A 27,392-nucleotide genomic window follows, 5' to 3' on the forward strand; every position below is an offset into this window, starting at 1 on the left:
ACCAAGTAAGCTCGTTATCGGATTCGTTCCCTGATTCACGTCATCCTATTTTCAATACAGAGTGTATGATTATGTATATTAATATATTACATTCTTTTTTTCAGGTACCGGTACTTGACGTACTATATGTTTATAATTACTGACAAACGACGTACAGCTCAGAGTGAACAAAGAAACTACAACAACAACAACAACAAGACAGAATTTGTTTTAGATTGATTATATTTGTAGTTTTATTTTTATTTTTGCATGATATAAATAAACAAACAATTGTTCCATCATAACATGCCGGTACATATACCATTTTCTCGGTAACGCCAAACTGGCGCTCGGCAGCACTGTTGGTGTTCGACTTCGCAAACTGGACAACCTTAAGCTTAAAGCTGATGTCATACGACGCTCTCTTCCTCTTCGTGGACATCTTCTTTTAACGTTATTATCAATAGAATACAATGAAATACTTGGGAAATTAATGACGATTATGATTATCGGCGCGTTATATCTCTGATTGTTTGATTGCTGTCTGTATGTTTGAAACCAATCATATTTCTCAATAATTAATGTATGCATCAGATTGGCCAATCAAATACCAGGTATGTCATTTAAACTTGATTAGTGTTGGAGGTATAATGTCATCTGTGTCCATTAAACACCCAATTAACGGCTTAATAAACAAGAGTATTGTCTGACAATTAGTTGCTAGCTGTTTGTAGCACCAAGCTATCTGTAGGGGGTCTGTTAGGGGTCAATACTATCTCGAATTGTATCAATAAAACTGCCAATTAACGGCTAGATAACGGTTGCACATGTTGATAGTCAGTCGGCAATAAACAAACTGTCATCTATGACAATAGTGTTTGCACAACAATTGCAGTTTAATTGGAAACAAATAGGTGTTTTATTTAGAAAAATAAAGATACAGATAATAAAGCATGACGTACATTTACCCTGCATTCCCTGAAAATAGAACAAAATATGCAAAACATTATTTATTATAATGAAATAGATAGACGATATATTTATATAAATTTAAGAAACGTTAATTGTTTCCAACCGATTTATTCAAAATGACATAAGCGATCTAACGCTGATTCTTCACAGCCACAGTAGCAACGATCCGCAGTAAATATTTTGCTGCAAATAGAAAATAATAGAATAATAACAACAGTATTTGTACACATTTGCTTTAATAAATTTTTATGTTTAATTTTTATTCGATTTTAAACTCGCGAGTATTCCAAACAGACATATCATTTATAATATATCATAACATAAGGATGTAAGCGGCAAATCACGTATCTAAACGAAAGTAGTTTCTTTTCTTCATCAGAAATACGGTTATCACTTCACAAAAATTGGTAAAGAAACTTATTTTTTTTCGTAGACTGCGCTTATAAGACGACCCCCCCACTTTAGGCCTTAAAAAATCGGGAAAAAAACCCGTCTTATAATCGAGGAAATACGGTATTCAACTGTCCACTCAGGGTACAAAGTGGCAAAGACTATAAGGATAAAGTACAAACAATTTAACAATTGGAAGGAACCTTTTTGCTATCAGGGTTTTTTTTTTAGAGAAAGGGGAAGACGCTGGACGCTGGGTGAAAGGGGAAAAAAGAAAGCGAAAGAGACATATTAGGGGAAAAAAAAACAACTGTTCATTTCAATGTCTATAACTCATCAAAAGAGGCTTGTCTCTGTCCTTTTTGTTCTTAAACACATTTAACACTTATTAACGTCAAAGTCCTTAATAAAGTTGCAGGTGTAGATCTAATAATGGGAAATGTATTAACTATATTTCTGTAGTGGGGCCGGGGGACGATGTCAATTTTGTGATTTCAATTTCATGATGAATGGGTTGACGATCTTGATCTGCTACAGTATTGGAAGGGAAAGGAGCGGCAGCTGCCGATTGTCTACTTTCACTTTCACAATGTTCGATGTTGATTACCTCAGAATCCTGCTGGGTTATAACGGTTATCGATGATTCTTTCTTAAAAAATGCCTCGATGCGTTCAGTATCTTCTGAGTCCGAATGTTTTATTTTGTTTGTGTAAGAACGCCAATTGTGAGACATTTTTTTCTGTTTTCACGTTTATATCTTGGCTTGCATATAGCCCGGATGAAAATTCAACTGGTTTCCGGTAATTAATTGACGAAACACCCTTCTCTCGCAAGACCGGTATCCAGTAAAATAGTCACATGATTATTACGATTAGTTGCCCAGTTTACATGACGTAATTTAAGAGCTATAATTAGAATAACTGGGATTCCCAGATTTTTTGTGTTCGTCTGGAGAGAGAGAGCGATATCGTTGTACATGGTGCAAATTGGTTAATTGTCGAATGCCCAAAGGAAAAATAAACATTTCTTTGAGAGAAAATATTATATTTTGGTGAAAAATTATATTTTTGGTGGGGAAATTGTATTTTGAGGAGAAAAATTCTGGTAGGGGAAGACGCCAAATATCGGCGTCACTTTCTTAGTAAAAAAACCCCCTGGCTATACACATCAATTTGCGGTTAGATAACGTTTTCTTGACATTTTGCATTAAGGGTTGCCCATACGCAAGTGTTAATCATGGAAGGGGGGGTACCTATAAAGAGAGTACGACAAACAGTTAAGAGTGCCTGAGGCCTTCAACCTATGTCTTGGCTGTTGATAAAAATCTCTGGTCACAATATATATAAGAAAACAAGTGTCCTTAACTACTGTGTCGCGAATACAATGAGGGGTACAACACATGGCCCAATTCAGGGTTTGTTCCTGCATGAAAATGGAATAACTTCTAATGAAGGTATAGCATGTTCATGCCATTGAAAAGTATAAAGAAACATACATATGAAATTCACTTAACAATGTATTTAAAACCTTAATTGAAACTGGATAACTTTACCTGCTGCAAGATTCAGCTTCATGATCAGTGGGTTTGACACAGTCACTCCGTTGACTGTGTTTGTCCCAAAACAACGAAAGTGTTGGCTATCTGCGGAAGTCAACCACAGAAAATGAAGGGTTCCTACAAATAAGGTGAGCAAATTAGACATAAACGAGCCAGTAAAAAAACATTTGTTAAATTGTGGTTTGTGCAACACACAGAACTGGGTTTTTCCAAAAAGCATTTAAATTTCTCCTGCCAGTGTTCAAGGATAATTTCATTAATTTGAAGTAACAAACATCACCGCATGCTTCTTTAAATATAACAAACAACAAGATCCGTTTGTGAAACACAATGTCCCCCTATATGACGTTTGACTTTGAAGGATGACCTTGACCTTGTGAAGGATGACCTTGACCTTTCACCACTCAAAATGTGCAGCTCCATGAGATACACATGCATGCCAAATATCAAGTTGCTATATTCAATATTGCAAAAGTATTCATAAAATAAGCGATTTGGGCCAAATATATTTGACCTCTGACCTTGAAGGATGACCTTGACCTTTCACCACTCAAAATGTGCAGCTCCATGAGATGCACATGCATGCCAAATATCAAGTTGCTATCTTCAATATTGCAAAAGTATTTATAAAATAAGCGATTTGGGCCACATTTATTTGACCTCTGACCTTGAAGGATGACCTTGACCTTGACCTTTCACCACTCAAAATGTGCAGCTCCATGAGATGTTACTATCTTCAATATTGCAAAAGTATTCATTAAATGAGCGATTTTGGCCATATATATTTGACCTCTTGACCTTGAAGGATGACCTTGACCTTGACTTTTCACCACTCAAAATGTGCAGCTTCATGAGATACACATGCATGCCAAATATGAAGTTGCTATCTTCAATATAGCAAAAGTTATTGCAAAATGTTAAAGTTGGCGCAAACAGACAGACCAACAGACAGGGCAAAAACAATATGTCCCCCACTACTATAGTGGGGGACATAAAAATTGTGTGCACTTTTGTATAACAAAGTTCAGATGCTTTACATGTGATGACATACACAAGTGATGCTTAAATAATACTACAATTCAATTTAAATATATGTGATATTTTCGAAAGCATTGTATTATAAACCTTAAAAGAGCTTGTTACATTAAGGGTAGAGCTGGAGTAATTTATTCTTACCATTTATTAAAGGAACTCCATTTTCAACACGTATATATTGCTTACATTAAAAACAAAAATTGTCTGAAAAGCTCAAGACTTTAAAATTCAAGCACTTGGAAATCAGATTCTTCAAATCATAAGTAGAATCTGATATAAAAGTTTTAAATTAGTCTTATGCAAATTCTACAATTTTGTAAAGGTTATCTTTAAACCATTTTGAAGAACATCTGTAAGAAAAACATAATTAACATACCATCTGGTTGCCTTACAAGACGGTCGGATGGTTTGACCTCTTCTGACAGAGTAAAAGTAGTACCAATCTGTAAGCATAAATAACACAGTGATCTTAATGTATATGAAAATAATACATTATAAATTAATGAAATTAATTTTAAACAAGAGGGCCAAGATGGCCCTAGTTCCCTCACCTGAGAAGAGTGTGTTCATTGAATTATTACCAAATGTATTGGGCTGTTTGTAAAACATGCATGCCTCATTGCCTGCATATGGGCTGTAAGTTGTAATGGCAGCCATTGTGTGAATATGAATATATTAGTCATTGTGACTTTGATTTTTGACCTTGGTTTCTTGAGTTGTCATCTGGACACCATTTTACAGTGTTGAGTCATTGTTATTAAGACGTTTGACCTAGTGAGTCACTGTGATGTTGATCTTTGAGTTAGTGTTTTGAAATTCAAAAGGGGTATTTTTATAATCATGATCAATGTACATATGAAGTCTTTATCCTAGGTGAAAGTGTTTTTGAGTTATCATTTAAAAACCAATTTTTGTATTTTAAATCACTTTGACCTAGTGACGAGAAGATCAATAGGGGTCATTGGTGAGTCATGATCAATGTAGCCAACAGTTAGCAATTTACATTCCAAACCTAAATTTGGAAGATGTAGCTGTATATTTTAGAACTCTTTATCAGCAGTAGCATATATCCATTGTTAAACACATCTCTGTTGACCAGAGCTCACACACCAACAAATAACAGCTAAATGTTATTCCTGATCCCATACATTAACTTCATAAACAATCAATGTGTGTATCCTTCAGCATGACTCATTCCTTCCTCTCTCTCATAATCAATGTTAGGCATCAATGTGTTAATATCAAATTTAGTTGTGTGTGTTTGTTCTTGTGAACTTGTAGATTTTAGAGCACATATGAACTGTAGTCTCCTAGTCTGATAACAAAATAATAATTGCATAGTGTTTTCATAGTTGACATGTTAAGATATTAAATTACAAAACAAACAAATGAATTACATTCCATCTTGCATCGTTTCAAGGTCAGCCCACTGTTAGTCTTTCTGGAAATTGTCAATTTAGTGCTTTGTGTTTAATAACCAAAACAAAAAAAACTTTAAACCACAAACATCTTTAAAAAGATGCAATGATTATAATGCACACATGTCAGATGGATAACAAAGTATTAAGATGTTCAAAACATCTACATGACAAATTCCATTTTTGATTGATTTTATAAGAAAATTCTCTCAACTTGACCATTACCGGGGTATATTGTTTCATAATCCTAGGCGTAAGCTTTCTTGACTTATCATCCAAAATCCATTTAACTGTGTCAGGTAACCGTGACCTTGACCTAGTGACCTGAAAGTCATCAGGGGTCATCTGCAAGTCATGATCAATGTACCTATGAAGTTTCATGATCCTAAGCATAGGCCTTCTTGAGTTATCATCTAGAAACCATTTTTCTAAGTTGAAACACCGTGACCTTGACCTTTGACCTAGTGACCTGAAAATCAATAGGGGCATCTGCAAGTCATGATCAATGTACCTATGAACTTTCATGATCTTAGGCACAAACATTCTTGAGCTTTCATCCAGAAACCATTTTACTGTTTTGGGTCACCGTGACCTTGACCTTTGATCTTGTGACCTGAAAATCTATAGGGGTCATCTGTGAGTCATGATCAATGTACTTATGAAGTTTCATGATCCTAGGCATAAGCGTTCTTGAGTTATCATCCAGAAACCATTTAACTATTTCGGGTCATCATGACCTTGACCTTTGACCTAGTGACCTCAAAATCAATAGGGGTCATCTGCAAGTCATGATCAATGTACCTAATTTACGAAGTTTCATGATCCTAGGTGTAAGAGTTCTTGAGTTATCATCCGAAAACAATTTTACTATTTCAGGTCACCGTGACCTTGACCTTTGACCTAGTGACCTCAAAATCAACAGGGGTCATCTGCGAGTCATGATCAATGTATCTATGAAGTTTCATGATCCTAGGCTTAAGCGTTCTTGACTTATCATTCGGAAACCATCTGGCGACAGACATACGGACCGACATGAGCAAAACAATATACCCCCTCTTCTTCGAAGAGGGGCATAAAAATGTGACTTCTAGAGTGTTAACGTTTTCACTATATACATGTACATATAGAGAAAAATGCCCCGCCCACTGGCGGCCTTTTATTTTCACCGATCTGACGGACGGACGGACAACGAACAAAGACCGGTCAGAAAAGCTCACCTGAGCAATCAGGTGAGCTAAAAAAAAGTATGTTAGCCTTAAGTGGAGTCTATACCATTGTCCTAACTAAAATAACTATTTTGGGGTCAACATATGGTCCTGTAATCAAGAATTAATGAACGGCCCATTGCCAAAATAATTCCAATCAAGAACTATGAGAATAAATATCCATTTAAGAGTTTAACCACAAGGGATTTCGTAAGAGGATGTTACAATGCTGATGTCCGGTTTATATTAAAGTTAGTATTATATTTGTATGTATTTAAATAAAAATATTTATGATGTATATAATAACTAAAATAAATATCAGAAATAAAACCTATATTAGTTGATGCTTTGGTCAATCAGGATTGTACAAGAAAATTGTCCACCGACAAACTATCTTTTTTATTTTTCACACTCCTGTGCATTTTGAAACAAGGGACAAAATTGTCACAAAACCAGGTTTTCAATTTGAAAAAATTGTTACCCCCCCCCCCCTTGTGTGAAATTCAATCTTATTTTACTCATGGCGACCTTGATTTCAATTTGAAAAAAGTCTGATAAAGGGTGACAACTCACAATGTGGATTGTTACTGATTGTTCATAGTAACCCCCTTTGTTTCAAAATCAATCAATTTTTAGTTGTGGCAACCTTGACCTTGGAGATATCGGCGTAATTCTTTCGCGCAACACACCGTCCAATGATATTGACAAATGTGCCAAATGATTTTAAAATCTCACAATAATGACAGTTATGGCCCGGACAAGCTCATTTATGGCTATTTTTTACCTTTGAACTCGATGTGTGACCTTGACCTTGGAGATATCGACATAATTCTTACGCGCGACACACCGTCTAATGATGGTGAACAAATGTGCCAAATGGTTTTAAAATCTCACAATGAACGACAAAGTTATGGCTTGGACAAGCTTGTTCTATACACCCACCAGCTGAAATTCGCCAATCTAATAACCAGTTTTTTCCTTCGGAAAACCTGGTTTAAAAGTCTAATTTAAGACCAAATTATCTTCCAAAATGCATTAAATGAAAGGGAAGGATCCCTAGCTTACCATAGTGCCAATTTCCCATGAAATCTCAAGTGGGGGTATGCTGGAAGGCTTGTTTTTGCACTCCATTGCATAGTGGTTGTACAGATTCAACATAATGGTTTCTGCAGGGGTATTCTGATTACCAGGAAATAGATTGCCAGAATCTGCAAAACAAATTGTGTTTTGATGTGTTTGTCTGTGTTTGTATACAAAATGTTATTTGATTTCAAACAATATTTTCACCATATTCGACAGTACTTCAATCAAACTATGACGGTCAGTTTACGTACACTTTTCCTGTGTTTTCCAGTGTTAAGTAAAACAACTTTCGCCAGTAACAGACAACACCCCTACTAACTTGAATCAGAGGAAGTAGGACAACAGATGCAGATATTATACAAGAGCACTGCATAATGGGTGCCACGCTCGGCTACGGGTTCAGTTTTGAATAAATTAAAGCTTGTCAGAATTTTTTTTTAGAGGTCACAGTGACCTTGACCTTTGACCATAGTCCTAGTGACGCCAAAATGGGTGTGGCTTGTAGAACTCATCAAGGTGCATCTACATATGAAGTGTCAAAGTTGTAGGTGGAAGCGCTTTGATTATAGAGCCAATGTTCAAAACCTTAACAAACTGTCAAGATTTTAGCACGACGCAGAAGGCGGACGACGAGCTGGCTATGACAATACCACGGGTTTTATCCCAAAATGCAGAACTAATAATATATAATTATAATATAATATATATAATATAATATACGGCTTATCTTGATATTGTTGAAAATAAAAAACATAGGAACATTATTGCAAAATTACGTTTGTCGTCTAACAAATTATTAATTGAAACGTGAAGACACCAGAACATTGTTAGAGATCAACCAGCCCTTCTGTTAGCTTTTAAAAGTTGGAAGTCCTGACTTCCAAGCCTAAAATTTTGGACGTCCGTCCCAGACATACATGTTAAAGTCCCACTTCTATTTCAGAATTTTAATATATGTACATGTTCTATCCATTACCCGATAATCCAGTATTATTAAAATTGTTATTTTCAAAACCAAAGTATGGCCAATATTGAAGTCTGCAAATTTCCGCCATTTTACGTAAGTGCATATACAAATTGAACTGTGGGATGGGGGAACTCCCATTGAACATGAGCTAATCACATGACGCGATTTGAGAGCATACCTTACTGGTCATATTTTGTATCATCAACGTAAATGTGTTTTATGCAACCATAATGATATCAAGAATGAATATCACTTTGTTCTTACATGTCCTTACTATGCAGATGTTAGGAAGACATTAATTCCAACGTATAATAGATTCGCCCAAATATGTTTAAATTTATCAAAGTACTTAATAGTTTAAACAAACAAGTGTTAAGAAAGCTAGCCATGTTTTGTTTAAAAGGCTTTGAAATGCGAGAAAATGCTTTATATACAGCACAGCCAACGCCGCACAAACATAATCCGCGGCTTCACCACAGCCAAAAAATTTAATATGTGGCCGCCGTGTCGAGTGTTCACGCGGCGTATTGCGAGGAACTCGGCACCGATCCGCGCAACGACACCGAGTCTGTTTTAACCTCACGTACTTTCGCAGAGTTAATCCGCCGCATACGTATGCGGTAGATTGAGTGGAAAGATATACACCTACATGTACATTTGTGTAGCATAGAAACCTAGATTTAGGCTACTTTCTCAGGGATTTCAATAGATTTTAAAAACCAGGAGTCAATGACCGCTGGACTGAAAGTCAAATTGAAAAATGCTTGGGTCAATTTTGAAGCGCGTTAATTGTGTTTTTGTCTGTATTATTCAATTTTTTAGACAAAAATATGCTCTAAGAGTAACACAATATCTTAAAAAGTTATACTGCTTTATTAAATAACAATACCATGATACATAGCACAACATATTCTAATGAATTGGCACATTAAATCTACTTCCTTTTAACACTTTTAAGTCTTTTAACACATTTAAGATTTGTGCCGGTAGCACCTTTTCATCACATATTTATCGTCATTATATTATCATCATTGCTATGATACCTTTTCTAACAAAACACAATCTAAATGCATGGAACATCTAGTATACCTATTACTGTTTATCCAAATACTATGCATGTCCGCATAGACACTTAAGAATGCCTTACCTGTAGTAGTTTTACTTTAATAATCCAAATTTTTCTTTTAGTTATCTGGTTTAACAAACCTTATAAAATGTTTTTAAATCCAGTTAATGCTTTCTCCATTATTGAATCACCATTACTTGCAATTTGAATCGCCAGCTTTGAATTGAACGCGGGTTTAATGTTACGTCGGCCATTTACAGTATCGAAGGTCGACGTAGCAATTAAATTCTACTCTGATAATTCATATATTATCGAGGAAATGTGTTTTCTCAATGTGTAGTATTATGACTTGTTAGTATAAAAAATACACTGTGATTCCATTTTATATAAGATGGGTGTTACTCGTAATTATCGGTGGATTAACAAACTGACAAAACTTGCTCAATTTATCATACTAGTTGATCTACGTGATTAATAGATCTTTTATCAATTTTGTTTTTTCTTTAATTACTTTTGCAAACTTTCTTAAACTGTGCCGTCTGCAAAGTCTGCAAAAGACCCTGCAATTATCGGATGGTCAATCAAATATCACGTAATCGCTGCTGCAATTACCCAGTTAGTGCGCATGCACTATTTAGACGGTGACGTGTATTGGAAGAGATCAGATAAGTTAAACAACTCCCGGAGTATTCCCTCGATAAAAGACCAAGTTTCAAATACTGAAACATTAATTTCAATAAGGAGCACAGCGGGATTTATTACTATGGAACTTGAGATGTTAACTGACTGACGCACAGGTCAAATTTTATATGCGTCAAAATGACGCACGGCAGAAAAAAAGGGTTGAGTCAAAAACGAGTCATTTTTAATTTGCTTGCGTCAAAACACAGGATTCTGCGTCTATTGAAATCGCAAATTCATATTTATTATTTTCACGTTTAAATAAGCGATATGGCACATAATGCGCTTTAACAAATTATTGTTGAATAAATTACGCACAATGTTAATGTTTCGTTCGATTCTGAAATGAGCTTTATTAAATTTGTAATCTGAAACACGCTTCAGAATTTTAATGCTTATGCGACATTAACAAATTCTAGCGTCAAATAAAAAGTGCTAAAATATCCTTTGTCTCCATAAAAGCGCATGAAAATTATGCAGACATGTACAGCGTGGCATGGAAAGTTTGGGTGTATTTTTTGTTGTATAAAAACATGTACATCATGTCAGGCGATTTATGCCTGTTCAGTGGAAAAAACCCACCCAGATTGGACGTTATTTCATCACATCTTTAAATAGTAACAAATGCCAAAATGTATTTAATACATAAGAATAATTGCAAATGTGTGTCTTGAGCACTTTTATCGTTAATATTTACCGGAATTTGCTTTAAAACTGGAATATACGGGATTATCGAGTCATGATTAGCGATATCAACTGTATAATATAAACAAAAAGGAACTACTTTATATGCGCATATAGTCAAACAATAGTTATAATAAGCTGATAATTAACATAACAACAATTAACAAAACAACAATTAAGTGTTGGTTATCGATGTGGCTTCAAACTGCTAATTGTCTCCGCTAAAATATAATAGCAAAAACAACAAGCAGTTATAAATCCACAACCTGCTGGAGTCTTGACCACTCGTATGTGCCAACACATAATTACGTAACATTGTTTATATGCTAATACATGTTGTCGTAAAAATTAAACCCAAAACAAATATGTTTGTTGATCGTTTAATACAAAGACAATAATCATACGGCACAATAAACGCACACAAAGTAACTTAAAGTACTTTAGGAAATTCTAAAAATGACAATGGCAAATGATTATTGGAATTTTATTATGGCCATCCTTAAAAAATTGTTTGTTTGGCATAACCCGACCCAGGTAAATTCTGGTGGGTTGGTAGGTAGGGATTTTATTTATTTTTTTTACTTTTTTTTTCTGACATTGAACTCCGACATATGTACCAAACTGAAAGGTAATTATCAAATAAAGCTCCAACTCCTCTGCCTCATGAAAGGAAATTGGTAAAGTTTTTCTGCACCGTCCGTATCACCGCACATGTATTAGTAAGTCTATTTTTTCCATAAAGAGCTTCTTTTCATTTACTTATTTTTATAGGACTTTTGCCATCGGCCGTTATATTGTAGGCAGACGACAATATCAACTGTGTATTCCATTATCTGCACATGAATGACCCAATATTACCCGATAGCAAACTCAATGTTGATTGGCCAGCTACCATGTGCGCTTCAAATTGTTCATGAAAACAAAGAGAAAATAGTTTTAAAAAAACACTTCGCATTAAAATGGCGGATGTTTTCGATGAAATTTAACAAGATTTAAGCATATTCCCAAATTATATTTTTCTAGAGCCAAATTCGCTATACTTTCGCAAATGGCGAACGATAGCGCGAGCCCTGTAGTAGCGAACATTTCTTCCAATAATAACACGTTCGCAATGCTCACGCTGTTGTTCGTCATTTGAGTCATATGAAAAACTATTAAAAATATGGCTCAAGAAAAATCTAAATTGCGAAAATGCTAAAATCTAGTAAAATTTTGTTGAAAACATCCGCCCTTTTTAATCTTGACTGGTTTTCTATATTTGTCTCTTTGTTTCAATGAAAGTGTTTGCAATTCGAACAGTTAACGAAACCCAGTCTGTACCCGATTAGACATTGCTTAACCTTATTGTTAATGAAGTGCACATGGTAGCTGGCCAATCAGCATTGAGCTCGCTTACACATGACATGACGTTGTCGAATGAAATGTGAGAACGGGTGGAGCTATCGGATAATATTGGGTCATTCGTGCGCAGATGTTGTATAATTTGAATACACATTTAATATCGCCGTCTGCCTCCAAAATAGCGACCGGACGGAAAGTCATATAAAATGATCAGCAAATGAAACAAAAAACGTGACAATACCCGCCAATAAATATTTCTAAGCTGACCACTTTTTATCTTTTTACCGACAGGGGTGTCAATTGTCCCAAATTTGAAATCCGGAAAATTAAGCCGAGAGTCTGAGGCCGTAGGATAAAGGGAAGAGAGGGCCCAACCCCCCCCCCCCCCCCCCCCCCCGGAGCCCTAGCTTATTGTTCTTTTTTATAGTCTTTCTAGGTGCAATTTCTGGTGAGTACAATGCGAAATATTATAAACCAAACCATTCGTAACAGCGCATGTGTATTTGTCATTCTAAACAAATGATATTAAGAACTTCAAAATTAAATTAAAATCGACAAACCATACCGTATCCGAAATGGCTGTCCGAAAACATGTCCTGATACATCATTTGCAAATGAAATAAAATATGCATATCGTTTGACTGCAGAAAATGTAAACCAGTAACCAGTAACCTAGCAAATACGCAGTCAATATATAATTTGATTAACATATTGTTTTAAAATATGATATTGCAGTGCTTTACTTTGTCAGTTACTGCTCATGTCAGTGCCAGCCGCTTACCAATCACAAATCAATAAATAAAATCGGTACCAAGCGCAAATGTCCGGAATGCCGACGATGCTATAACAATATACATTCTGAAATGATCCCGCACTAAAAGAATTTTGTCCCTACCCCCACCCCTCTTAAACAAACTCATCGGATTTACATTCACCTCAAAATCAACCCAGGACGGCTCAAATCCGGATTTCCGGAATAATCCGGAAAATTGACACCCCTGTACCGAATATTTACTTATCTGAATTAAAGAGTGATAAATAATTAATAAGTTATATGGCGATAATATTACACATCTCTGCCGATTGCCGAATTGAATTGAACGGTGATAATTTTTTAATTAGTTTTTTTTACTCCCAAACTATCCTTAACGACAGCAGCGTATTTTAATTAAAGGGATACGAGAAAAAACAAGAGCGGTTTAATTGTATTGAAAGTCTAATTAATCGCATATGCATATGTCAAATAGGCAACTCAAATAAATACAGGTACGCGTTTTGTTCATTGCTATTCTAGATATCCTTGAAAGAGCATTCAATTAAATGACGCAAATAACCGGAAAGGACAAATTTAGCGGAAAGAAGTTTCGGCAAGCATAAATTTTTTTTTTGGAAAGTAACAAACAAAAATTCAGTCGGGCCGATTTTAGTGGGTCGGTCGGGTTATGCCAAACAAAATAATTTTTAAGGATGGCCTAATACATGCCCGTAATAATTGTATTTTGTTTTTATGAATTCAATTTTTTTATTTGCATTCTTTTAAAATAATAATTATTTCTATTCGGATGAAAGCAATTTCTTTAGAAACAGGAATGCAATCACTAAAAACAAAACAACAACATGCTTTTTTATTAACTAGTTTATCTATTTTGAATCTGCACACATTAAATTAATTATGATTTTAAATATTATTATAATTGTTCTTTTAAATTTCTTTGACTAACTAATCATTTTAAAAAGATTTTGATTTGAAGATGCGCATCTACTTGGCGTTATGTCGCAGATCGCAGCTTGCCTCGGCATGTCTCTGCGGACAGATGCGAAGCTTCGCGGCGAAATGCGACTCGCGGCTGCATACCCACGCGGCTTCAACGGCCAACTCGGCATAGACTCGTTGCGCCTTGCCACCGCGGATCGCGAAATATGTTTGTTGCGGTTGGCTGTTCTGTATGTAGGATAAATTAGTTATTTTTCACATTGACAATAAGCTTTCAATAATGTTATACGTGTTGCAATTATTAAACTACATTTTAAAATTATGTATTAACCTCATCCATGTGACATTCTCACTAAAACATGATGTATTTCATTCCCTTTTTAAATTGATATTTATTCGAAATGATGTAGGTTTCATATTTAATTGAAACGCATGCTGTTATTGCATATTTATGTTTATGAAGATGAGCTATATATATGCTTAAGTCGAAATTAACTGTTCTGTTAAAAAAATTCTATAAATTGATGCTCTTTTCCTTCATTCATTGTGTGACCGGGCTTTGATTTGTTGCCCATCACTATATCAACTGAGGAGCTAGCCTACTGGTACTTTTCGTCATATGACGGTGATTACTTAATCTGCTAACATATGGCCAAGATAAACAAAGTCTAGGTGAAAGATCAATTTTGAGGGAAACATTTTTTTTAATAATAATTATTGAGGATGAAGTATTGTTTATTTTAGCGTGTATTAATGTCAGATTTGGGAGTTTGAAAGTCCTATTTGTGGATAAAAGTTTGAAAAAGAATGTTTTTTACTAAATCTATACAACACATTTACTTAATTAAACAGCAGATAAGTTTTTTTTACTAAGATATTATCAAATAACACAGGAAAGGTTTTACAATAACATGAACGTGTGATTTATGTGCTAATAGGACTTCAAATATGCAACACATTAAAATCAATATTTCTAAATTACTGCAACAAAATTGCTCAAACAAAAGCAGCTGAAAAATAAGGGCCAATCAAAACATTTTACCATGAGAGACAGTGATCAAAAGTATACATACCAGCTCTGATTAATTGAAGATAAGGGGTCATGGTTTCTCCATAATCATTTTTGACAACACAGGAATAATTCCCAGAATCAGACACTGAGAACTCAGAACCTATGAACAATGTCCCATTACTTTGACTAAACTCGACATGATTGCCTGTGTTTTTCACCGGATTCCCATCAACCGTCCATCGATACCTGTGGAAACAAACCAATCATATGTTTATTGTACAGGGTTTCCCCAGGCCATTTAAGTGCCCCTTGCCGGGGCGCTTGAATTTCGAATCAGAGTCCCTGGGGCGCTTGAAATTTTCCGACCTGTGTGTTTTTCAGTGAAAGAGAGTGGAGATTGTAAAAAAAAAGGTTTCTCTATCAGTTTATCAATATTCCCTGTTTTAAAAGAGCACATGGTACCAACTTTCACAAGTAATCGCCATAAACACCACATGGGGTAATGGATAATCCACTGATAAGAGAATAGCATGACGTGCGTATAGATTATTCTAGCCACATTACACAGTCATTTAAATGCTGACAAGGATGTATCAGGTAACTTTCCAGTCGTCAAACTGTGATGTTCATCGTCCAATCGGTTACGCGAATGCTTATGAGGGCGGGGTTAACTATCGACCATTATTTTTGATTGACGTCAGGCACGATGTAAAAGTTTATCGCAGCTTGATTAGCAAGAATTTGTACCATTCACGTAATAAAAAAGTACATTAAAGACGGTTTCGGGCATCATCATCACACCTTTTAACTGTAAACAAGTGTTACCTATGACTCTTGTAATTAATACAAGAAATTAACTAAAAGAGGTAAAGAAATAATTACTTATGGCGAGTTAGTTGTGCAAATAACTCCCGGTTACAATTATGCGATCACAATTTAATTCCAGTACATGTATATTTCATCATGTCCATTTATAACGTTTTTCTGGCATTTATTCGACACGTAATGCGTTGGTTGAATTAATTACGCACACTAGTAAATTTTTCGTTAGATAATCGATACTTAAAAGACTGATGATGGCAACCGGCCGTAATCCTCGTGAATTTCATGCATAATTCCGTCAAAACATTTATTCGACTTAAGTGTTGAAACAAATTATCGTTAAAAAACTTAAATTCATAACGCAACTGTTAATATTTATTAAAATCTCAAATGGGATTAATTAAATTTGTCATCCGAAACCCTTTCCCGTATGTCAACGTTAACGCGTTTTTAATCCGAAACACACTTCCGAATGTAAATGTTACCGCAACGTTAAAATATTCTTGCTTCAAATTAGTAGTGCAAATTTATTTTGTGTCGAATCTTTTTCTAAATTAAAAAGAGCGCGAAAATTATGCAGCATGTACAACGTGGCGTGTATTGTTTTAACGAGCCCACAACATGTCAGAGGATTGACGCATGTTCAGAGGCAATATTTCATCAAATCTATAAATAGTCACTTAAAATTTATTTGATACTATAGAAAAATGGCAAGGTTTGTTCAAAAGAAATAATTGAGAGCTTTTATCGTAAATATTTACCAGAAAGTGATTTATAAAAACGTAATAAACAGGATTATCGGATAATAAATAGAAACTTGAATAGAAGTAAGTATGCAGTAATAGAGTAGGGTTGAAACGGATGTATTGGAGATCGTTCGAGTCAGGATTTTACTGTCAGTACGGGAGAGTTTTAAAACAATTAAACAATATAAAAAAGTATATATATTTTTAAATGACAGGGGGATTTTTGAAGAGTCATAGCGCACCAAATGACATCTTTCGACGCTGTTTTTCTTTGAGTTTAAACGCACCACAGAGCGTTAATTGACACATAAAATTATATAAAAAAATCAACGTCGGGATGGGACACCCCTCCCAAACCACCCCTATCAGCCCCGGGGAGCCTGACAAAAATCCTGTGGAAAGCACTGTTGTAGTGTTTCAAATTTAACAAGAGCTATGTGACAGACGTAACTTATACACCTTCAAAGATTTGTCAGCTATCTCAGCAATTAAAGAATATGCGCATCACTGAGGATTAGTGTTTTACCTAAGCCATTTTCAAGCTGCCTGTTTGGAATGTTTTCAAACAAAAAGCTGCTCTCAGGGCTTTTCATCAGGAAATTGGAAAGACCCTAGCCTTTCAAATTGGGAATTTCATGCGCGATAACTGCTAATTTTGGGAAGACCGTGTTTTCAAAAGTTATTGAAACAGGGTCTTTTTCATTGTGCAGATGTATTAAAAGACACATTGTGGTGCATTCTTAATCATATTAGAGCTCAATGATTTCAATTTGAAAGATGCCTAATATGTCTAAGTAAAAAAAAAAAAGTTTTTTTTACAATTTGGGAAATTCTTCTACCGTAATCGGTTGTGTATAACGCGCATTTGTGTATAACGCGCATCAACTTTTTGAAGCAAAAAATCGGGAAAAAAAGTTTTTGATGCAAAAAAACTGGGAAAAATTCGGTTCCATACTCCATGGGCTAACAGAAAATCGTTTTATTTACATTGCCGGTCTCGCGCGTTATTTCGAGCGTCTATGCGATATAGATGGTAAGGTTACATTACACAAATATATTTGTGTTTGACAATTTGCAAAATATTCTTTCCAGAATATGCGCGGTCCTGAAAAGGACCTTTGTTGTTGTCTTTGATCGTCTTTATAAGGGTCGTCCGTCTATGTCCGAAACGTCAATATTGTGACTGACAATTAAAAAATTCTGACAATTCAAAGACAATTTCAAGATTCTTTCTCTGTCGATCGCAGTGCTATTCAAGATACGGTAAGTCTAATGACAATTTTTATAATGATTAAAAATGGCAAATGTGCAGTTTTTATTCATGTTGAAGAGTGTTGTTTATTGCTCATTCAGTTGCTCAGTATAATTGACAGGTGACTTTAACGACTCAAACTTCTCAACACCATTACTGACATTACACGCGATAATTAAACAGTGGAGGTGTGATGCCGTCTGCCGGTTCGCATGTTTTGATAATAGCCCAGCTACACAAAACTTGACAGGTGACTCAAATCTTGACAAGACGTATGAAAACGTGTGAACAAACACAACATCAATTTTATTAACACATTTGAAAAGCAATAAAAATAATCATCAATATCGGGAAAGGCCTTGCCGACATACTATTGTAAATCGACAAGTGCCCCAATTAAATTGTGTAACCCTAGTACAGTAGGGTATAATATTGTGGGAATAAACAATAAAATTTAAATAAAAATGGCTTCCTTGTTTTTCATTATCTCCTTCAAATTTATTTGATTTCGATGCTCTGTACGTACCTGAAAAAGATAGAAAATATTAATTTTAACTTTATAACGTTTGTTAATCTATATTCAGATCGTAAATATAATACAATTATTAACATAGTGACAGTTAAATCGACTGGGAACAGAATGGTCCGAGTTACCGTAACTGGGTAACTGACAGGGAAAAAATGTTTTGGCATGCCTGTTGTTGTGCATAACGCGCATCAAGTTTTTTAAATCAAATTTGGGGGTAAAAAAGTGCGCCTTATACACAACCGATTACGGTATTTATTTTGGAAAAAAAATGACATTATTTTCAATTGGGGAAGGGGCAGAATTTCAGCCCCTGTTATATAAGGGTGAAAAGCCCTGGCTCCGCAGCCTTTTCAATCAACCTGATGTGCCTGTTTAGTGATTTTGGTAACCTAGATGTCAGCAAAAAAAAAAAAAATGTCTGATACTTTAAATGGAGTAGACCTATATAATCCATTTCAGTGCTTGTCTGGGTTACTTCCCTTATCAATATATTAGCAAAGTTCAGAAACCAGACACTGGCAGTGCTCGATCTATAGCAGGCTTTTTCTTCCTTGAGATCTGCAGAATATCCGCCATTTCCCATTGACATAATTATTTTCCTCCTCTTTTGTGGAATTTTCCTCCAACTAGCCATTTCCTCCCAAATATTGTCTACATGGGGTTTTAATCTGATTTTGGGGAAAGGGCCTGGCCTTTTTTGTGGGGAAAAAAATCGCGCAAAAACGCCAGATTTTGGGGAAAAAAAACGCACGAAACGCTGGATTTTGGGGGAAAATAAGTCTTAAATAATCACATAAGCATATTTTACTGCTTTTAAAACAAATTCAAGGAAACAGAAAATTTAATTATGCAATATTTTTCTATTTTCTACACTGGATTAGGTTAACTTTTATATCAAAAGGTTTAAAATAAAAAAATATTATTTTTTTGGAGGGGAATATGAAATCTAGGGGAAAATTTACCAGCTGAGGGGAACAAAAAATCGGAGGGGAAAGGGCCAATTTTCGGCGGGTCACAAAGAACGAAAAAAAACCTGGTCTAAAGCAATGGCCTTGTTGATCTATAATTATATATCGGTAAACAGAACAGTGGGAAACCAATTCATCATGGAATCTATTGTATTTTGTTTATTTTGTTTGTCTGCATTGCTGGACACATGGCCTACCCCCCTCAAACAAAGGATCTGCATGGATCTAAAAAATGGCCCTGGCGATGATAAAAATTGCGGAATACCGCAAATCCGCGGAAAATTCTCATGCCTGAGTGTAATATTCAGAGAGGTTTCCCTGTCCGCGGATTTTTCGGGCAGTTTATCAAATACGCTGACAGAATCCGTCGTACCCCCTCCTCCATTTTTTACCAATTGACGCGAATCAAGGAAATGACTCCTGGACAACCTGATCCGCAGGAATCAGTGGAAAAATCACAACCATGATTCTCGATTCCCTACTGTTTCACTAAGCAATTAAAGTACATAAATGGTTTCCTGTCCTCGCAACTAACCATATCCAGGGCTTTTCTCCTGATTTTGTGAAGTGTCCATGGTTTCCTCACTTTATGAAAAATGTGTTGCAAACTTTCTAAATTTTGAAGAAAAAAAAGTCAACAACTTGCAAAACATGGTAAAATTCGGTTTGTAAACAAGGGCTGTTTGTAAAACATGCATGCCCCCCATATGGGTTGTCAGTTGTAGTGGCAGCCATCGTGTGAATATGTTTTTGTCACTGTGACCTTGACCTTTCACCTAGTGACCTGAAAATGTATAGAGGTCATCTGCCAGTCATGATCAATGTACCTATGAAGTTTCATGATGCTAGACGTAAGCATTCTTGAGTAATCATCCTGAAACCATTTTACTATTTCGAGTCACTGTGACCTTTGACCTAGTGACCTGACAGGGTTTCCCCTGGCTCAACAAATTCCTTTGGCTGAATTTGCATTGCTATGGCAAAATTATTTTATTTTGGGCTATTTTTAGGTTTAAATAAAGAAAAAGTTGTAGCCAAATAGAAATAAGTAAATTTGCAGCCATGGGCTAATTTGGCGAATGGCAGAGTAAGCCCTGCCTGAAAATCAATAGGGGTCATCTGCCAGTCATGATCAATATACCTATGAAGTTTCATGATTCCTAGGCCTAAGCATTCTTGAGTTATCATCCTGAAACCAATTTACTATTTCGAGTCACTGTGACCTTGACCTAGTGGCCTGAAAATCAATAGGGGTCATCTGCCAGTCATGATCAATGTACCTATGAAGTTTCATGATTCCTAGGCCTAAGCATTCATGAGTTATCATCCTGAAACCAATTTACTATTTCGAGTCACTGTGACCTTGACCTAGTGGCCTGAAAATCAATAGGGGTCATCTGCCAGTCATGATCAATGCACCTATGAAGTTTCATGATTCCTAGGCCTAAGCATTCTTGAGTTATCATCCGGAAACCATTTTACTATTTTGAGTCACTGTGACCTTGACCTTTGACCTAGTGACCTGAAAATCAATAGGGGTCCTTTGCCAGTCATGATCAATGTACCTATGAAGTTTCATGATCCTAGGCCTAAGAGTTCTTGAGTTATCATCCGGAAACCATCTGGTGGACGGACATGTGCAAAACAATATACCCCCTCTTCTTCGAAGGGGGGCATAAAACAGTGCTTCCGTTAGCTTTTAAAAGTTGGAAGTCCTGACTTCCAAGCCTAAAATTTTGGACGTCCCAGACATAAATTTTGAAGTCCTGATTTCATTTTAGAATTTTAATATACGTACATGTTCTAACTTGATCTATTACCCGATAATCCAGTATTATAACTATTTCTATTTTCAAAACCAAAATACGGACAATATTGACGTCCGTAAACATCCGTTATTTTACGCAAGTTGAATTGTGGTATTGGGGAATTCCCATTGAACATGCGTTAATCACGTGATGCGATTTGAGAAAATAGAGCGCTGTTCATATTGAGTAATTATGACAAATCAACGACTGAATTTAAAATGTTACATGTAAATAATGATCGACGACAAATACTGTATCCGAAAACGAATGTCCGTAAAAAGTACGTGTTTTGCCTATGAAATAATCTGTGCACATTGTTTGACTAGCGAAGGTATTTCGTCAGTTGCAGTTCATGTCTGAACCATCTGCTAACAAATCGGAAATAAATAAATAAAATACCGTGGAAAATCGGTACCGAAAATTTCCAGATTGCCGATTATTCAATTCCTTCTCAAATTTCGCGCACACGAACGAATTTTTGTGAATTTATTATTTGTCGGTTTATTTCCAAACTGTTTTCAGATTTTTTTCATCGCAAATCAGGCGATCGATGTACAATTTTTCTATCGCCAGAGCCGAGATTTCATCGCATTGGTGATCAGGCGATGGGTTAATTTTGCAGACTGCTTATTTTCAAATGCTTATAAACAAACGTGTTATCTGAAATCATTTTCAGATTTTATTATTCACGGAATGTTACGACAATTCTAGCAACAAATAAACATTTATCGTGTTTTTCGTGTACATATGAAAATCATGCAAAAATAAGACTACCGTAAAAAGTTGTGTATAAGGCGCACATTTTTACCCCAAAATTTCATTTTAAAAACTTGATGCGCGTTATGCACAACTACAGCCATGCCAAGACATTTTTTCGCTGTCAGTTACCCAGTAGCGGTAATTCGCATCATTCTGTTTTCGGTGTTTTAACTGTAACTATGTTAATAATAGTGTTATATTGACGATCTGAATAAGATGAACAAACATTATAAAGTTAACATATATATTTTCTATCTTTTTCAGGTACGTACAGAGCATTGAAATCAAATAAATTTGAAGAAGAGAATGAAAAAGGAGGAAGCCATTTTTATTTAAATGTTATTGCTTACTTTTCCCACAATATTATACCCTACTGTACTAGGGTTACACAATTTATTTGGGGGCACTTGTCGATTTACAATAGTATGTCGGCAAGGTATTTCCCGATATATTTAAGATTATTTTTCTTGCTTTTCAAATGTGTTAATAAAATTGATGCTGTGTTTGTTTACACGTTTTCATACGTCTTGTCAAGATTGAGGATGTGATTATTGAGCAATTTGCGTCACCTGTCAAGTTTTGTGTAGCTGGGCTATTATCAAAAAATGCGAACCGGCAAACGGCTTCACACCTCCATTGTTTGTTTATCACCGGTAATGTCGTGATGGTGTTGAGAAGTTTGAGTCATTAAAGTCTCTTGTCAATTTTAGACACTCGAAAAGAACGCATGATATCGGCATTGTAAATAAAACGCGCGGTTGTGAATTAGTCATGCATGAATAACCAGGTGACAATACCTATCAATAATGTCAGTTTCTTAGTTATAACTAATCCATCCGTTATGTGTACTCCACGATAAAATCGTGGACAGTTACTTCGGAGACATATGATGAAAACCTTGATGGTATCCTCGTGGAAAGTGTGCATTTCATGCATAATTCATTGAAATCCAAACCTTTATTTTTACGCATAATATGATTTAAACAAGAGCACCGCCTTGCGGGTGCAGACCGCTCATCTATTTTCTTTTTAAAGGTGAAGGGACTCTCATTTTCAATCACAAAGGAGGGAGGGGTGGAGTGAAGAGCGGTGCATTGTGTGGGGGTGTGGACATTTATTACATTTTCTTCTAAAAATGCGAAAAAAAGGAAAAAAAAAATCGGGGGGTGGGGGATTCTTGGGTGCGATGGTTGGACGGTATATCAAACATAAAATAATAAAAATAAATATTTGTGTTTTTTAACCGTTTCATAAAAAAAAAATTGGGGGGGGGGGGTGAGGTGGGGGGTATAGTGTGAAGGTGTGGTGGTAATTTGTGAGATGATCTTAAAAAAAAAAAAAAAAAAAAAAATAGCGGGGGGGATTCGGGTGGGGGGGAGGGGGGGGTGGGGGGGGGATTCTTGGGTGCGATGGTTGGACGGTATTTCAAACATAAAATTATCAAAATAAATAGTTTTGTTTTTTAACCGTTTAAAAAAAAAATTGGGGAGGGGGTGGGGTGGGGGGTATAGTGTGAGGGTGTGGTGGTCATTTGTGAGATGATCTTAAAAAAAAAAAAAAAAAAAAAAAAAAAAATAGGGGGGGGGGGGGGGTTGGGGGGGGGGGGCACGGGCGATGGTTTGGGTGGAGTCTATTGTGGTATGTCAGGTAAGAGTAGTTTTGTCAAAGTATCAATCAAATCTAATCATAAATAAAGAAGTTATGGCAATTTTAGAGAAATTTAATAATTTGACCTTGAGAGTCAAGGTCATTCAAAGGTCAAGGTAAAATTCAACTTGCCAGGTACAGTAACCTCATGATAGCATGAAAGTATTTGAAGTTTGAAAGCAATAGCCTTGATACTTAAGAAATAAAGTGGATCGAAACACAAAATTTAACCATATATTCAAAGTTACTAAGTCAAAAAAGGGCCATAATTCCGTAAAAATGATATCCAGAGTTATGCAACTTGTCCTTTTACTGTACCCTTATGATAGTTTGCGAGTGTTCCAAGTATGAAAGCAATATCTATGATACTTTAGGGGTAAAGTGGACCAAAACACAAAACTTAACCAAACTTTCAATTTTCTAATTATAAAGGGCCCATAATTCCGTCCAAATGCCAGTCAGAGTAACATAACTTTGCCTGCACAGTCCCCTTACGGTAGTTAGTAAGTGTTGCAAGTATGAAAGCAATAGCTTTGATACTTAAGGAATAAAATGGACCTTAACACAAAACTTAACCAAAATTTTCAATTTTCTAAGTATAAAAAGGGCACATAATTCTGTCAAAATGCACGCCAGAGTTATCTAACTTTGCCTGCCCAGTCCCCTCATGATAGTAAGTAAGTGTACCATGTTTGAATGCAATAGCATTGATACTTTCTGAAAAAAGTGGACCTAAACGCAAAACTTAACCAAAATTTTCAATTTTCTAAGTATAAAAAGGGCATATAATTCAGTCAAAATGCACGCCAGAGTTATCTAACTTTGCCTGCCCAGTCCCCTCATGATAGTAAGTAAGTGTACCAAGTTTGAATGCAATAGCATTGATACTTTCTGAGAAAAGTGGACCTAAACGCAAAACTTAACCGGACGCCGACGCCGACGCAGACGCCGACGCCAAGGTGATGACAATAGCTCATAATTTTTTTTCAAAAAATAGATGAGCTAAAAAAACACCAACTAGTTGTATCGTTATCGTTTTAAAAATAATTTATAATTGAAGCAATAAAAGAATAAGTAAGATCGGCAATGTAAATATAACGATTTTCAGTTAGCCTGCGGTACGGAATTTTTCCCCCGATTTTTTTGCTTCAAAAACTTTTTTCCAGATTTTTTAGCTTTAAAAAGTAGATGCGCGTTATACATAAATGCGCGTTATACACAACGTTTTACGGTACATGTACGACATCACGTCATTCTTTCTCGGGGAAAGCGTGGACTCAAAATATTTGATTGCTGAATAAACACATCGTAACGCAGAGGTCGCTAATATTATTGTATACAGCTTCACGTGGGGTCAGCGTGTATTCGGCTGCCTGAGCGCTGATTGGCTGATGCGCTTACCAAGAAGACTTTGATTGACAGCTGGAAAAATCAATATTGGCCACTCGCTGTGAAATTCAACAGTAGCTCTAAGGCTGAGTTAACGGTCTGAATAACCTGATTTACTGTTGACATTTGTACGTGTTGTGTATTAGAAAATACACGTACATGCGGATTATCGGACGTCCAAGGGACTTCCACCATTTGCATAATGGACGTACGACTGCCGTTTTCGGGCGTAATTTACGCCCGGACGTCCACTAACGAAAGCGCTGATAAAAATAAGTATAGTAAAAGCAAGTTTATACTTGCATCATATCAAAATGTCTTTAATCATTAATTTAAATCAAATTTCATTGTCTGGGCACTTTTGTATCACCAAATAATCTTTTTCATTGGGATCAACATTATTCTGACTGGTAAAATCTATCTCAAACCATAGGAAAGCCTTACCACTGTCAATATCTTGTCTTGCTTATGTAAAATATTAAAACAAAAACGTAATTTTAGTTGCAAAATGGCTTTTTTTTCCACAGTTTTGAGCCCAAAAAATCCATTTAACATTTAAAAACTGCAGTTTTTGTCCAGTTTTGTGGCCATGTTACATTTTTGAAATTTCCGTGTCAAAATTGTGACCATTCTCTACAAAAGGGAAAAAAACCTGATATTTCATATCATTTTCTATTTCTGATCTCCGTACGTCCTTACATGAGTGGTAAAGATCCCTTAGCTGTACATGTGATTTGCCTCTTGGTGCCAGACCGGATGTACACAACGGGTTCTGGCCAATTATTTCCCTGGGGCACGCTGATAGATGGGGGAGCACCACCTAAAACATTTGTGTAAATAAACAACATAGAATATCGTGCACATGAATAATGCCGACGTTATCCAAATCGAGGTGTAGACGAGACCTGATCAGACTACGCTAGGTTAAAAAGCGAAACAGCCGATGTCATTAGAAGTCTTTTTCCAAATTTTGAAATTGGAAATATTGCCAAATTTCGGCTATGAAATTGGGAAAAAAACTGTATAAGTAATTCATCCTTAATGGCACAATATTTTACAATCATGTGTAATCATTCATTGAAACAATTGACATGTATTTACACAATTCATAACCCATATCTGATTGAAAAAGCACTATTTAAGAATGTACCTAATTTTTCAAAACTTGCATTTTTCTCTTAAATTTCAGAAATCTGTATTTAGTAGTATTTATTTGTTTCTTAACATTAGGATATCAAAACTTTCTCCCTTTTTTTCACTTGAAATTCAAAAATCATAAAAATAATTGATTTATTTATTATGAACAATAAATAAATACATTTAAACTTATTGATAATTGAGGATTTCTTGAACTTTACTTTAATTTTACTGATTCAAACAATCTTTCTGATGAAAATAAGAGAAATATGTATTATTTTTTTTACAAAATGGTGCAGATGGTTGTCAAACTAAATACGTGCCAGTGAAAAAATCTGAAAATAACACATGTAACAATATAACAAGTCCTTTTTTGAGAATGTTGAATTTAAAAACATTGCACGACTAATTATTTATGCATGAAGTCATACCTGCATCCACTCCCATAATGATGACTAACATCACAAGTAGTAACTTCATATTCACCTATAAAATAGAAAAATAAGACCTAAGAGAAAAAGTAATTTTAAATAGAATAAAGAGAATTTATTCAACAGAACAGCACACACCAATATTTGATAAAAATAAATGGTTTCTTTATAACAGTTCAAGTGCAACTTTTCAATTACTTTCATTTCCTGTTTTGGATTAAATTCAGTTACACTTTTTCTAACCGTCTACATTATTAATAATCATAAAATAACGAATTTAAGATATCATTTCAATAAAGAGCAACCCGTTGTTATAATAATTGATTATTTATCAGTAGAACAACTAGAAATTGTCTTTAAATCAAAATCCACTCAAGAGAAAAAACAATATCGCGAAATTATGTGATGCACATGACAAGGTAAAAATACCTACATTAACGGCTCAAGTTCATATTCTGTGTATACGTATGTATAATGAGTTATTGAATAAAGTGCAGTATATTTTCTTACCGGCTTTGTGTGGTTTCTTGTTTCTCCAATATGTTGAATTTAAAAGCAAAATAAACAAAATAGCCTCAGGAGACGCACAACTGGTATAAAATGAAATTAAAAAACCAGTCTGATCTACAGAATAGGACAAAACGACCCAACACAAAACGGTCGGATAAAAGGCGATAATATGATTATAGGTGCTACCTAATTTACGGGCAAAAGCTTAATTATTTTAAAGCTATTTAAAAATTACAGTGTGATTGTAATAACATTAAAAATTATACTCACAACTCATCTTGCAGGCTGC

At 35.4% G+C, this 27,392-nt stretch overlaps 1 protein-coding gene across 1 annotated transcript in view; it reads right to left on the reverse strand.

Annotated features, from left to right (window-relative positions):
* LOC127856998 (contactin-6-like) overlaps positions 1 to 27,218 on the reverse strand; it is a 78,502-nt gene extending 51,284 nt beyond the window's left edge. The window contains exons 1-7 of the mRNA XM_052393247.1: positions 27,104 to 27,218; positions 26,594 to 26,648; positions 25,725 to 25,845; positions 15,167 to 15,351; positions 7,623 to 7,765; positions 4,311 to 4,377; positions 2,894 to 3,016 (exon numbers count right to left, since the gene is read on the reverse strand). Of these exons, the coding sequence (XP_052249207.1) occupies positions 2,894 to 3,016; positions 4,311 to 4,377; positions 7,623 to 7,765; positions 15,167 to 15,351; positions 25,725 to 25,845; positions 26,594 to 26,642 (688 nt within the window). The 5' untranslated portion in view covers positions 26,643 to 26,648; positions 27,104 to 27,218. The remainder of the gene's footprint in view (positions 1 to 2,893; positions 3,017 to 4,310; positions 4,378 to 7,622; positions 7,766 to 15,166; positions 15,352 to 25,724; positions 25,846 to 26,593; positions 26,649 to 27,103) is intronic.
* Positions 27,219 to 27,392: the final 174 nt, after the last annotated feature.

This window comes from Dreissena polymorpha, chromosome 14, assembly GCF_020536995.1.
Source record: "Dreissena polymorpha isolate Duluth1 chromosome 14, UMN_Dpol_1.0, whole genome shotgun sequence".
Classification (NCBI taxonomy): domain Eukaryota; kingdom Metazoa; phylum Mollusca; class Bivalvia; order Myida; family Dreissenidae; genus Dreissena; species Dreissena polymorpha.